Source organism: Orbicella faveolata, unplaced genomic scaffold (genome assembly GCF_042242905.1).
Source record: "Orbicella faveolata isolate gen_17 unplaced genomic scaffold, um_ofav_v1 contig_27, whole genome shotgun sequence".
Lineage (NCBI taxonomy): Eukaryota > Metazoa > Cnidaria > Anthozoa > Scleractinia > Merulinidae > Orbicella > Orbicella faveolata.
Window position 1 is genome coordinate 7814394 of NW_028301555.1, and position 12374 is coordinate 7826767.

At 41.5% G+C, this 12374-nt stretch overlaps 1 protein-coding gene across 1 annotated transcript in view; it reads left to right on the forward strand.

The window, feature by feature from the left end:
- Positions 1 to 12374, forward strand: part of LOC110056268 (neurobeachin-like protein 1) — a 32361-nt gene that overhangs the window by 17364 nt on the left and 2623 nt on the right. Inside the window, exons 24-39 of the mRNA XM_089296738.1 lie at positions 295 to 462; positions 1062 to 1405; positions 1902 to 2156; positions 2777 to 2984; positions 3603 to 3655; positions 4047 to 4305; positions 4996 to 5218; positions 5618 to 5887; positions 6554 to 7058; positions 7628 to 7956; positions 8595 to 8867; positions 9850 to 10073; positions 10667 to 10893; positions 11257 to 11456; positions 11831 to 12000; positions 12102 to 12313. Of these exons, the coding sequence (XP_089152864.1) occupies positions 295 to 462; positions 1062 to 1405; positions 1902 to 2156; positions 2777 to 2984; positions 3603 to 3655; positions 4047 to 4305; positions 4996 to 5218; positions 5618 to 5887; positions 6554 to 7058; positions 7628 to 7956; positions 8595 to 8867; positions 9850 to 10073; positions 10667 to 10893; positions 11257 to 11456; positions 11831 to 12000; positions 12102 to 12313 (3920 nt within the window). The remainder of the gene's footprint in view (positions 1 to 294; positions 463 to 1061; positions 1406 to 1901; positions 2157 to 2776; positions 2985 to 3602; positions 3656 to 4046; positions 4306 to 4995; positions 5219 to 5617; positions 5888 to 6553; positions 7059 to 7627; positions 7957 to 8594; positions 8868 to 9849; positions 10074 to 10666; positions 10894 to 11256; positions 11457 to 11830; positions 12001 to 12101; positions 12314 to 12374) is intronic.

Here is a 12374-nt window from a genome sequence, read left to right on the forward strand (position 1 = left end):
GAAAATTTGCTACCTAGCAACAGCCAATAACAAAACTACAGTTATCTTTTTTAAAGCTACGTCATCAGGTTCGTCATACCCTGAGATTTGCTCTGTAGGATTTTTAATCTGTACAGTTGGTAACTCAGAGGTAATGTTTTATGTTGAGCTTAGAATTGTGTTTACTAAGCTTAACATGAGTTCCCTCCTCGGAATTCTCTATGTCATTATAATGTTACAAAATGTAGCTAATAAGATGATTGATAAACGCCATCGCAATAATGATCTTTTTTTTGTCTGTTGATTACTTTTCAGGATTGATTAAGTTTTACCTGACGGAGAAAGTGAAACGAGAGGAAGTTTGGTTTATTGTGGAATACTTGAGTTGCGTGACAGATCCTGAACAAATCACAGAAGTTTTAGACGTTCTCATGTCACTTTGTGAACGAGCGTCCAAGAGTAAGATGGCCAAACGACTCTCAGGTATTCACGTTAGCAGAAGAACTGTAAAAAGCTGTGGACAAGTCGGAGTCTCTCTCCTCCGAAGAGGCTTAAAGGGTTTTTTCGGGTGGGGAGAATCTGCTGAGCAATGAGTGCAGGCGAAGGATACGCGAAGGGCGATGAACCTGCACTCACCTCGCACAGCGGATTTCTATAATGAACGTTCGAACCTCTTCGAGAGAGCCAACTTCAACTTTTTTCAACTTTTTTATTGTTGCGCACCATTTTCAGAGTTAATTTACATCAGTATTATAAAATAAATATGAAAAGAGAAATGTATGTTACATATGGCTATGGAAGGAATAAAAAATATGGCGTGGTAGCCAGAGTGGCTATTGGCTTTCGAGCTGATTACCACCATGTTAAGGTAATTGTGGTGGAACAAAAGTACATTACAGAAGAACGCAGTACTGAAAATGCATTACTAAAAGTTCATTACAGAAATGCACACCAAGCCGCACACCGTGTTAAAAGTTAATCTAGCAGAAAAGTTAAAATCGTTTTTTATCAAATTAATTCTCCTTAGCGATTCACGTACCCATCTTTTAATGGTTCTTCTGTTTTTTCGTGTTTTTCTCCAGATCCCAGACACATCCCAGTTTTTGTCACTCTACTCATCAATAACAGAAACGAAGATCTTCGTCTCAAGATCCTCAAACTGATGGCCGACGTCATAGCGTCTCAAAACGTCCCTGAGGGCAACAGAAGCTACTGGCATCTAAAACCTATAGGGTTCTCAGCGATGACAAAGCTCCTTTCGGATGACGCCTCTGAGCCCCTCATACAAAGTCTCGTCAGGCTGGCCGTGTCTGAGCACGATGCAAACAAAGGCGTTGATGTGTTGATGCACTATCACGTGGTACTTGCCGTGCTGGAATTGCTTGAGAACATGGGACTGGAAACGAAGCTGTTTGTGAGTCACATGGTAAGGGAAGAATCCTTGTTGGCTTTCCGTTCGACAAAAATTTCGGTTTGAATTTCCAGAGTTCCCAGTGGCGAAAAGGACGGCGTGTTCTATTGAAATATAGATTATAGTGCTGCAAGGATAAATAACAAAATTACAATATTTAGAGAGGAAGCCACATCAGCCTTATCTGGTTTTCATGCAGGTCCTCTATCCTGATCGAATTAGAATTTGGAGATGTTGGTTTTTGTGGAGGGAGGAAAACCGGAGAACCCGGAGAAAAACCCTCGGAGTAAGGAGAGAACCAACAACAAACTCAATCCACATATGACACCGGGCCGAAATCGAACCCTGGCCACATTGGTGGGAGGTGAGCGCTCTCACAACCGCGCCATCCCTGTTCCCCAAAATTGTATTTTCAGTTGCTCTTGGTAACATTCTTTACATTTATATTCAGATTTATGTTGGTGGGAATCAGTTCTTGTACTAATAAAGTAATACCTTTGTTGTTTTTAAGATTCTGCGATCAATTGATGCTAACCATGTTAGCCTATCACGGTGCGCTAAGGAGTTTGGGTGGCATGTGACGCTGCTCAGACTGATCACGGGCCCATTTGGTGCGCCACGATGTACTAGTGACGTAGATGAGCAGAATGGAAGTGTCCTTGAAGAAAGAAGAAGGAGTGAAGAAGATTTGATCGACACTGTATTGGAAATCGTGTTCAGAGTGATGTGGAGAGGTGTAGAGGGCTTTGGAGAAAGTGACTGGAGGGTAAAAAATTAGTTATTAAAACTACACTGATTATAAGGCTGGCACTATTGCTATTCAACAATTAGACTATGAGCGAATAGTCAATGAGGCGTAGCGTTGTGTATTCTAAGTCTAAAATGAAGAAGAATTTTCAATTTCAAGAGCAGCACGCACACGATCGTTGTCTATCAGCAATTATTATAAATCTACTAGCGTTCTATCACGAATGCCGTTCTCTGATTGGCTACGTTACTCACTATCTATTCCTTGATAAATAGTGAGTAGCATAGCAGTGTGCGCTTGTTAACAAAATGACGGCTGCTTCTTGACGTGTTTGAGATGTCTGTGAGGAAGATTTAGATAAAGGTTTGAACGACTAGTAGATGTATACTAAAACAATTAGATTATGACTTACAATTAGATTATTGACTTGGGTTGCGCCCTGGTTAACTATCACGCGATATAAATCTCGAGCTCACAATCTGATTGTTAAATAGAAAATGATGAGAGAACCAATCAGATTCACGGATTTCCAATAGAACCCAGCTCAGTGGGTACTAATGGTTATTAGAGGGAATGTACGGGAACGTTGAACACAATTGCTAATTCCTCGGCAGTTGACTTGCACGGTTCCTTTCCAGGTGCGCGGTCAAGCTATAGCGGCAGTGAGTATAATTTCCTCTGCTGAGACCTTTTTGGTCCCTCATCGTGTCATTGAGAGGCGCCTTCTGGAGCTTTGCCTGCAGGGGGCCGTTCATGACATCAAGGTGTCCGGACAGACAGGCGAATCTGAGACCCATAATGCGCTAATGGTGATGCGCTTGGTTGAAGATTTCATCTTTACTCCAGGTAAATTTATCGTTTAAAAAAAGCCTGATATTTGCGTGCAAGCTTTTCCCAGATGAATTGTAAACTGATTAATTTTTTTATTTTTCAAGTGCAATTTTATTTACAGGACGAAAACTTACACTAGTTACAGTACTAATTTTATACTTACATTTACACTTATACTGACACTGTACTACACCGTATTAATTTATCGTCAACCATTCCGCTAAGCCCCCTGCGATAGTAAGTACAATATGTCCGTATGTGAAGAGAAGTAGTAAAAATGAAGTATTTCTGAGCATTTGAGAGCACTTTTTCGTACAAGTTGGCATTACGTTTTTTCGTGCCAGCCATAAGTCGCATGATTTCTGTCATTATATTGGTTGCTTGTTTTCCCGCGTTTGGCATCGCCTAAATATTTTCCCGCGCTCAGCAACGCTTACATGTTTTACCGCACTTGGCAACATTTTCCCGCGCTTGTTGCCGGCTGCATGTTTTCGTTGCTTGCTACTTACGTGTTCCTTCATAGTGATTTTTGCCACAAGTTTCAGCGCAGTCCTCAAAAATTAAAGGTGTTTTATAGTAGTTAATATGTACGGTACTCATAAGAATCTCCTGGTTTTGTTTTTCTTTGCTCAGCTGCCATTGCTGGAGCGGGATCAGAAAATGAATCAGACACTTGGAGCGTAAAGGTAAGACCACTTCCCCCGGGCCTACAAAGTTTATTCTCCCACCCGTATTTGCTCATCAATAAATGGAAACTCCGGAGTTCTGTAGACTAGACGGGTGAGAGGCAAACGCTTGGTGTCTTCAAGACAAGTGCATTTATTTAGCAATGAGTAGAAGTTCTGTGTTAGAATTTAGAAATGTTAGAATTTAGGTGCTATTGAAAAACGCATAAAATCTCTAGAAAATGGAACAAGGAAGGTAAATATGTGGGAAAATAAAGACGGATTACGACAGGCAAAACTTAAAGTTTTGGTTAAGTATTTAAGAATCGCCATCCACGTGCACCATTCCACTACGACATTCCTGTAAGGCTTTTTTTCACAAGTTGTACAGACGTTTTTTTTCCTTCATCAGCTTGTTGAAAATGTCGTGCTTCTTCTTGAAGTATTAAACGTCTGGGATGAGAACGAAGAAAACGTGGAATGGGAGGAAATGGCTCAGGTGGGAATGCGGATTCTTTTGGCTTTCATTGCTCGTCCGGAAACAGAATATTGTGCTACTGCCTCGTCCAAGCTTAGCAAGCTCTTAAAGGCCCGGATTAATACGTCACAAGGAGAGCTTTGTTACACTCTAGGTCGATTACATCAAGCTTTTGTCGCGTCAAGAGGAAAAGGTAAAAACCTCACTGTTGCACTATCATATACTGTGCTTTGCGAGAGGATGTGAAAACAGGGTACTTTCAGTGCTTTTTTACACACTTTATGATACACACTTTAAAAGTATAGGTTCTGAAAAAAACAATATTCATAGTTCTAGAAAACATTTTGTGTTATGACTCTTTGCAAAACCCACATAAACGATGTTGGTTATTCACAAAACGCACACATCGCAGGCATGCTCGAAACGAATACCTTTGGAACAAATAACAAAACTTTCGGACTGAGACAAGTTTGACCATTAGTTAGTCTGTCGTATATACTCTTTCGTTTCTTGGTTGCTTGATTGTTTCTGCCTGGTATACTGTGTTTGGGAGGCGCGGTGGCCTCATGGTTAGTGCGCTCGTTTCCGGATCTAGCGGTCCGGGTTCGAGCCCTGGCCGAGGACATTGTGTTGCATTCTTGTGCAACCTACAATGCTTTCACAGTGAGTCTCTTGCACCAGGTGTATAAATGGGTGCCGGCGAATTTAATGCTGGGGGTAACCCTGCGACAGACTAGCATCCCATCCAGGGGGGAGTATAAATACTCCTAGTCGCTTCATGCTACAGAAACCGGGATAAGCTCCGGCCTGATGGACCACTAGGCTAGTAAGCAGACTTTACTATACTGTGTTTTCTATGACATGATTTGTTCAATTTTTTTAGCCGAGTGTCGCAATTACACCTTCATCGTGCCCGTTGTTCGCGTGTTGCTCCTCAAGTACCACTATACCTTACCGCTGATCATCTACATGCCTACGTTCTCCGCCGCTGACTGCGCCCAACTGCAGGCTCAGGAGGATTTTCTGGAACTGATGGAGAGTGAAGAATTTAAGGCCATGATGAAGCAGCAGATATACCCTGGAATGAAACAGTACGAAAACACCTTGTAAGTTGGTTAAATTACCAAGTTACCGTAACATTTCGAAAATAAACCTTGAGTCGTTTTTCTTGCTTGTACATGAGCGTATTGCAACGATATAAAATTGAAAACTCTACATTAGGAGCCTGCAAGCAGAAGATCTGATATCATTCAGTGCGACCTAGATCTCCAAGACCCTATTTACCAGTTGGAAACAATAATGATGATGATGACGAAATTTCAGGGATGAAGCACGAACTAACCAATAGAAATTCTCGACTCCCTAGGCATCAATCCCAAAATACAATGCATGTGTTGGGGAAACTACCATACAAAAAACAATCAGTTATTTTTCTCTCATGATGCCAGCATTTTAAATTGGCACATAGAGACACTACTTGCTATCGTTTTTTTTTTTTTTTTCAGCTCAGAGTCAACTTTAGCCTCAGGTCGCTTCTGGATGGATTGCCTCACAGGTCTGACAGAAAGCTTGAAAAACAAAGACAAAGCTGAAGAGGAAAGCCGTGAGAAGTTTGAAGAACAAATTACGCGGCCATTTAAACAACTTCAAGATTCACAGCGAGAACACGTCAAGAATTTGCCAAAGGAACAAGAACACCACAGGAGTGATGTGGCTCGACAGTGGAAAATGTTGAAGAGAATGTTGATGTCAGAAAGATCTCCATGGGGAAGGAGGTGAGGCAAGCTTTGACTCCCAAGAATGATTAACCTTTAATTTCTCCCAGTAGAATCTATACATAATCAGGCATAAATGTTATAAGAATTTATCTTCAAACGAGCTCTTCTTGATGGCTAGACAAATTCCTACAACGATGTTATGAGGAAAGTCCGGAGGTCTGCAAGGAGAATGTGTTTGTTCAGTGATATTAAGATGAAATCCGATAACAAATCGAGTAATTTCAGCTTTTAGTGGACAAAACCCTTGTACCAGAGCAATTTTAGGTATTTTGCTGTCCTTGTTACATGTTCGTAAAGCTAAAGATATAAATAGTTGCCTGAAATAATTTCTTAAGGGAACTCGCGAAAATGAATTTCAAAGTTTAGAGAAATTGTGCAAATAAAGGTAAAATTTCACTATCAGTTTCATTTCACCAGTACTTCCAAGTGCTTAGAAATTCAAAATTTGTTATGTTAGAAATGATTTCTAACAACAAATGAAGATATTGAAAACAGTCGCACAGAAGTTTGAAATACGATGTAAATAATCTCGGCACAAAAGTTTTGTCCTCTTGTGACTCGAACTTCTGGTGGATTCCATCTAAGTCTTCTTTATTCCCACAAAGCGTGTTTGGATGTTTTAACCTTTATAACTAGTTGTTGACCAGTTTTCCTGTCCTACAGGTTACAGGAATCGCACTGGAAACTCTCTTCCACAGAGAACTTTCACCGCATGCGCCTCAAACTGACACAAAACTATTTATTTACGCTTCATACCGAAGCTAGTCGCGCGCGTGACAACGCGGACACGCGAGACTCGCGCGAAGCTTCCGTGCCCGTGCTTGTCGCGAAAGAGGCTGTTGTACAAAACGTGGACGAGGACGTTCTTGAAGTCGAGGATCCCGGAAGTCCAGTTGGTAAAGAGAGGCAACGGACAATTTCGGAAACAGAAAAACCAGTTTTGGGTGAGGTTTGTGAACTAATAACACTTATGGATATTGTCCCTGGGAAGCTGGAGATCACCACTACGCATGTCTACTTCTATGCGGATGAGACCGCTGGTCAGGATTTTCAATGGCCGTTGAGCGAGCTGAGAGAAGTCCATTTAAGACGGCACAATCTTAGAAGAAGCGCTCTTGAGTTCTTTTTGATTGATCAGACAAATTACTTCTTAAACTTCAATAAGGAGGTATTTGACACAACCTGTTCTCTTCTCTTTGATTGAAAATTGTGTTTAATAGTTCCAGTGCGCGTTATGTTACTGCATTTGTTCAAAATTGACTCTCAAAAATCACTTTCACGCAATTCTTTTTACACCCTTGGCACTCCATGCAGTCTCTATGTTGCTTTACTTTTCATATTTCCGATATTTGTTAGGTGAGGTGAATTTAGCGTAATTATAAATTAGAGTTATTTTTCCCCACCCCTGCCTTAAGAGTTTGTGTTTCATCTCGAACTGACCTTAGACAGTTATTTTGTATTGGTTATTGGAGAGCGCTCTCCTCCCACCAATGTGGCCTGGGTTCGATTCCAGCCCGGTGTCATATGTGGATTGAGTTTGTTGTTGGTTCTCGCCTTGCTCAGAGGGTTTTTCTCAGGGTTCTCCAGTTTTTCTCCCTGCACAAAAACCAACTTCTCCAAATTCCAATTCGACCAGGATAGAGGACCTGCATGAAAACCGGATAAGGCTGATGTGGATTCCTCTCTAAATATTGTTATTTATTTTATTTATTTATTTACTTCGGCTCTTTGTGTTAGACCCGCAACAAGGTTTATAAGAAGATTATGTCCCTACGGCCCCGTAATCTGTACTACATCGGTGCGAGATCCCCAGCGAACTTACTCAAGGCGTCAGGGCTCACAGAAAAGTGGGTACACAGAGAGATATCCAATTTTGAGTACCTCATGCAGCTGAACACCATCGCTGGAAGAACCTACAACGACCTGAGTCAGTATCCAGTGTTCCCTTGGGTCCTTGTGGACTATGACTCAGAAGAGTTACGTCTTGATGACCCTGCCGTGTACAGGGACCTTTCCAAGCCCGTAGGGGCACAGAATCCAAATAGAGTACAATCCCTACGCGATAGGTATGTTGTTTTACCTTGGTAAATAGATGGACGAAATGAATGTACGGACTATTGTGATCTCTCTATCGGTTTTCCAAACTTCTTAGCCAATCACAGAGCTGACTGAAGCTTATTCCGGTTGTCATTTAAAAACTAGGGGTATTTCTGCTCCAACCTGCCCCTAGCATTGAATTTGCCGGTACCCATTCATACACCTGGTTGGAGAGAGGCACTGTGGGAGTTAAGTGTTTTGCCCAAGAACACAACACGATGACCCTGGTTAGGGTTCGAAAACGAACCATTCGATTTGAACTCAAACGCCCTAACCATTAGGCTAATTTAACGAACATGGCAAATTTCCTTTACGTAAGTGATATTATAGTCTTGCCCGTAATATGCGGTTGTTTGTTGTTTGGTTGCCAGGCAATTTTAAAAGACACTAAAAAGACGCCAAAGAGCTGCAAGTGCGTCTGCTACCTAATTGGCAGAAGAAGTTTGGAAAACTAACTAAAAGATGCTATTTGAGGTTTCAAGTAAACTTTTCCTTGTCGCCACATATCTATTTTCCTTTCAGCTTGCAGCTTATGCGAACAATTTTCGCACTCAATCTGTTCTGTTAAAATTTCACGGAACATACCTTTCCATCCTCTTCTCTTTAGGTACGACACCTTTGAAGATCCATGTGGACTAGTCGCCAAATTTCACTACGGTTCACATTACTCAAGCTCCGCAGGCGTTCTTCATTACATGCTCCGCGTGGAACCCTTCACCACACTTCATGTTAAACTTCAGAGCGGACGGTTTGACTGCGCAGACAGACAGTTTCACAACATCTCTTCCTCGTGGGATTCAATTTACTCCAAAGGCGGTGATGTTAAAGAGCTTATACCTGAGTTTTTCTATTTTCCAGATTTCTTGGTCAACTCTAACAGGTATAATTAACAATTAGCTCGAGATTTCTATGAGGTGATAGTCGATGAGGCCGAAGGCCGAATCAGCTATCACTTCATAGAAATCGAGAGCGAATAATCTAATCGTTTTGGTAGAATTTCTAGTAGAAGTCGCATAACGGGCAGTTTCCTTTATTTACGGTTCTTGAGAATTCATATATCCTGTAGTATTTCTAAATCTTCCTTGAAACTGTAGAGAAACTAGAAAACGTTGTCATTATGTGGACGACCTCTGGCCACTGCTCTCTTAAGGCCTGTCCAAACGGGAAATGTTTGGCGACCAAACACCATCAAACATTGTTTGGTGACCAAACATTTTACCGTTTGGCCACCTTGTTTGGTGCTGTTTGATCGTGTTTGATCCTGAAAAAATTGAAGGCCATCAAACGTTCGATAGTTCTCGTGTTTGATGGCGATGTTTTGTTCGTTTGGACAGCTGTATCAAACACGTTTGGCGCGCGCATGCGCCCCACGCCTGCTCAGCGGCTTGTATCCATAGTTTGATCTGTGTTTGATCAGACATGTTTAAACCGTCTGGCCAGTCACTTCAACATTAGCATGTTTGGTCACCAAACAATATTTCGTGATGTTTGGTCGCCAAACTTGTACCGTTAGGACAGGCCTTTATGGCCAATAGTACACGAGTAGCTCAACCAATCATTTGCTTTAGGAAAACTCATGAAAACTGAGGCTAGATGATTTGGGGGATAAGCTTACAAGAACAATTGCTGTTTTCTGATTTTGTTGTTGGAAACGAAAAGTGCAGTCCCAATCACTGTTCAAGTTATTGAGAGGCACCCTCTCCTCGCCTCCACCTACGTCCACCCATGTCGGAAATGGAAATTTTGGAACTTAGTAGGAGCCGATTTTGGAAGAAAAGAAAATCACCGACTAATTCTTTGCATATTGCTACGCTGGTCTATATAATAGTTTTAAGCAAACGTTATATACTCTATTTTCTTAGATTTGATCTTGGCCACCTTCAGCGAGGAGGACCTGTCGATGACGTCATTCTCCCTCGCTGGGCGACCTCGCCTGAAGACTTCGTGTTCAAACACAGGAGAGCTTTGGAATCTGATCACGTGTCATCACACTTGCACGACTGGATTGACTTGATATTCGGCTACAAACAAAAGGGACCCGCTGCAGCTGAGGCATTGAACGTGTTTTACTATTGTACTTATGAAGGTATGCGGAAACACAGTGAGTGACTGGGCACCACATGTCTCTCAAGGGATTTCAAGGGGACCCTTGTGTTATATGTCCGCATTGATAACCTACTCCGCGCTTTTAGTTCAACTGGAAAAGTCGTGTTTTCTCCTGGTATTATTTGGTCTTTTTAAGCTTCAGACCGTCTACATATGATTGCTGCCTTATTCCGAACACTCTTTACGGTCCAAACAGTGTTTTTGTTATTCCCAAGTCTTTTCCTCTTACATGGTTTGCTATCCTTTCCTGGCCCGTTGGTTGCCATATTCATAAACTGCTACTGTTTAAATAGGTTCCATTAGTCAGAAGAACCAGCGGGGATAATGTATGTGGTCATAGAAATCGTTTGTAATGTCTTGTCTTAATCAGGGAATACAATGTCAAGGTTGCAAAAGGTTCGATAATGGGTGCTTTGTTGTCAATTTATTGTTTAAAAATTAGAAATTGTTTTCTGCTTAGTCACAAGTTAGAATATTCATATTTACGGCCTTTCCAACTTCTTTCCAGTTCTTTTAGTCTACGAACTTCAAAGTCTTAATGCTTCGTCTGAAAAATTTGTTTTATTCTCACAGGAGCTGTAGATCTTGACGCCATTACTGACCCTGCCGAGCGAGTGGCGACTGAAGGAATGATTAACAACTTTGGTCAAACTCCAATCCAGTTACTCAGCCAGCCACATCCACAGCGCATGTCTGCTGACGACACCGCAAAGTTTAAGGCAGCAAAGAGCGCGGGCACAAGCCGAACACTGGAGAATGTGTTTGAGAACTTCGATAAGTTGAAAGCATATTTTGTTACCGTAAGTTCTGGTTAAGAGTTGAAGAAGTTGAATTTGGTTCTTGAATCAAACTGAGATTCGTTAAGTCGGTAAAGGAGCTCAGTCACAGCACTTTGAGTTATTTTGACCACGCACAAAATTACCTTTAAATTGAAGGAAACCGGAAAATAATAGTTTACTAAATTTGGATAACCCACCAAAGAGATAATAATAAACCATAAAGGAACAAGAATGGTTAAGAATGGAGAAGATTAAACAGAGTAGTGTATACAAACGACAAACTTGAAAAATTTAGGCCAAACGTTTCAAGATGTGCAAACCGTAACTTGGCTCCTTTAAGTGAATTCTTCTATCGCCGACGTCACCCAACTGTTTGTTTGGTAGGTATCTGATGCTACAGACCCGCTGGTGTTCACTGCAGTGTCCCAGGTACACACCAGATCACTAATTCATTCAGGCATGCCTGAACACATGATCACTATCAGCCAGAATGGCGTTGTGGGATTGCAAGACTGGTTGCCTTACTCTAAGACGAGGACAAAACCTTTCACCTTTGAACTTGACCCTTCTTTGTCATCAAACAGGTAACATAACAATGACCTTGAAAATATGTTTCAGTGGCATTATTGTTGTCCTCCAGTACAAGAGATCAAAGATCAATTTCTTATAACAGTGTCGTTGAATTGTCGAGTAGATAGGTGACAAGAATAAAGATAATCATCAACCAGGTAATATTGTCGTGATGTGACTAGCAAATTCTTAGAACTGAAATAAAAAATGTGTTACAATCTGTAAATAGAACCCTTTACCCCAGAAGAATTATGTAATGTTTTGACTTTGATACCGAAAAGCAGAAAAATTCACATGCTTAGTCAATATTCAAGACACAAATTAATGCGAAAAGGACACTGCTCTTCTCTTTATTGAAAGGTTATTGTTAACTTTGCTTCTGCTGCAGATTACGCCGTTGTATCGCGGGCCCATTCAGTCCTGACTTGCAGGTTTCATCGCACTTGTTCGCCATTACCCATGATGCCAAGTTGATGATAACCGCTGGACACTGGGACAACAGTTTCCGAGTTTTCAATACAAAGGGAAAACAGCTAGCCAGAATTGTGGCTCATACAGGTATCCATCGTGTGCGTAAAATACCGTCTTAAGGACTAACAAAAAAAAAGCCTGTAAGCGCTTAAAGATTGATCCCATAATATACTTTTTGCGATTTACAGACGTGATTACTTGCGTCTCGTTGGATGACGATGGTCATCACCTGATCACCGGATCACGTGACACCACATGCCGCCTGTGGGAAATCACTCATCAGGGAGGGGTGGCTCAGGAGTTGAAGCGTACGCCTCTGCAGACCTTATATGGTCATGACAAGCCAGTCACATGTGTTGCCATGAGTTGGGAACTTGACATGGCGGTCAGCGGTTCACAGGTGGGGTGTTTAAGTATAGAGTATGCAAATTCGCGTAATAACGGATTTGAACTTTAGGAAA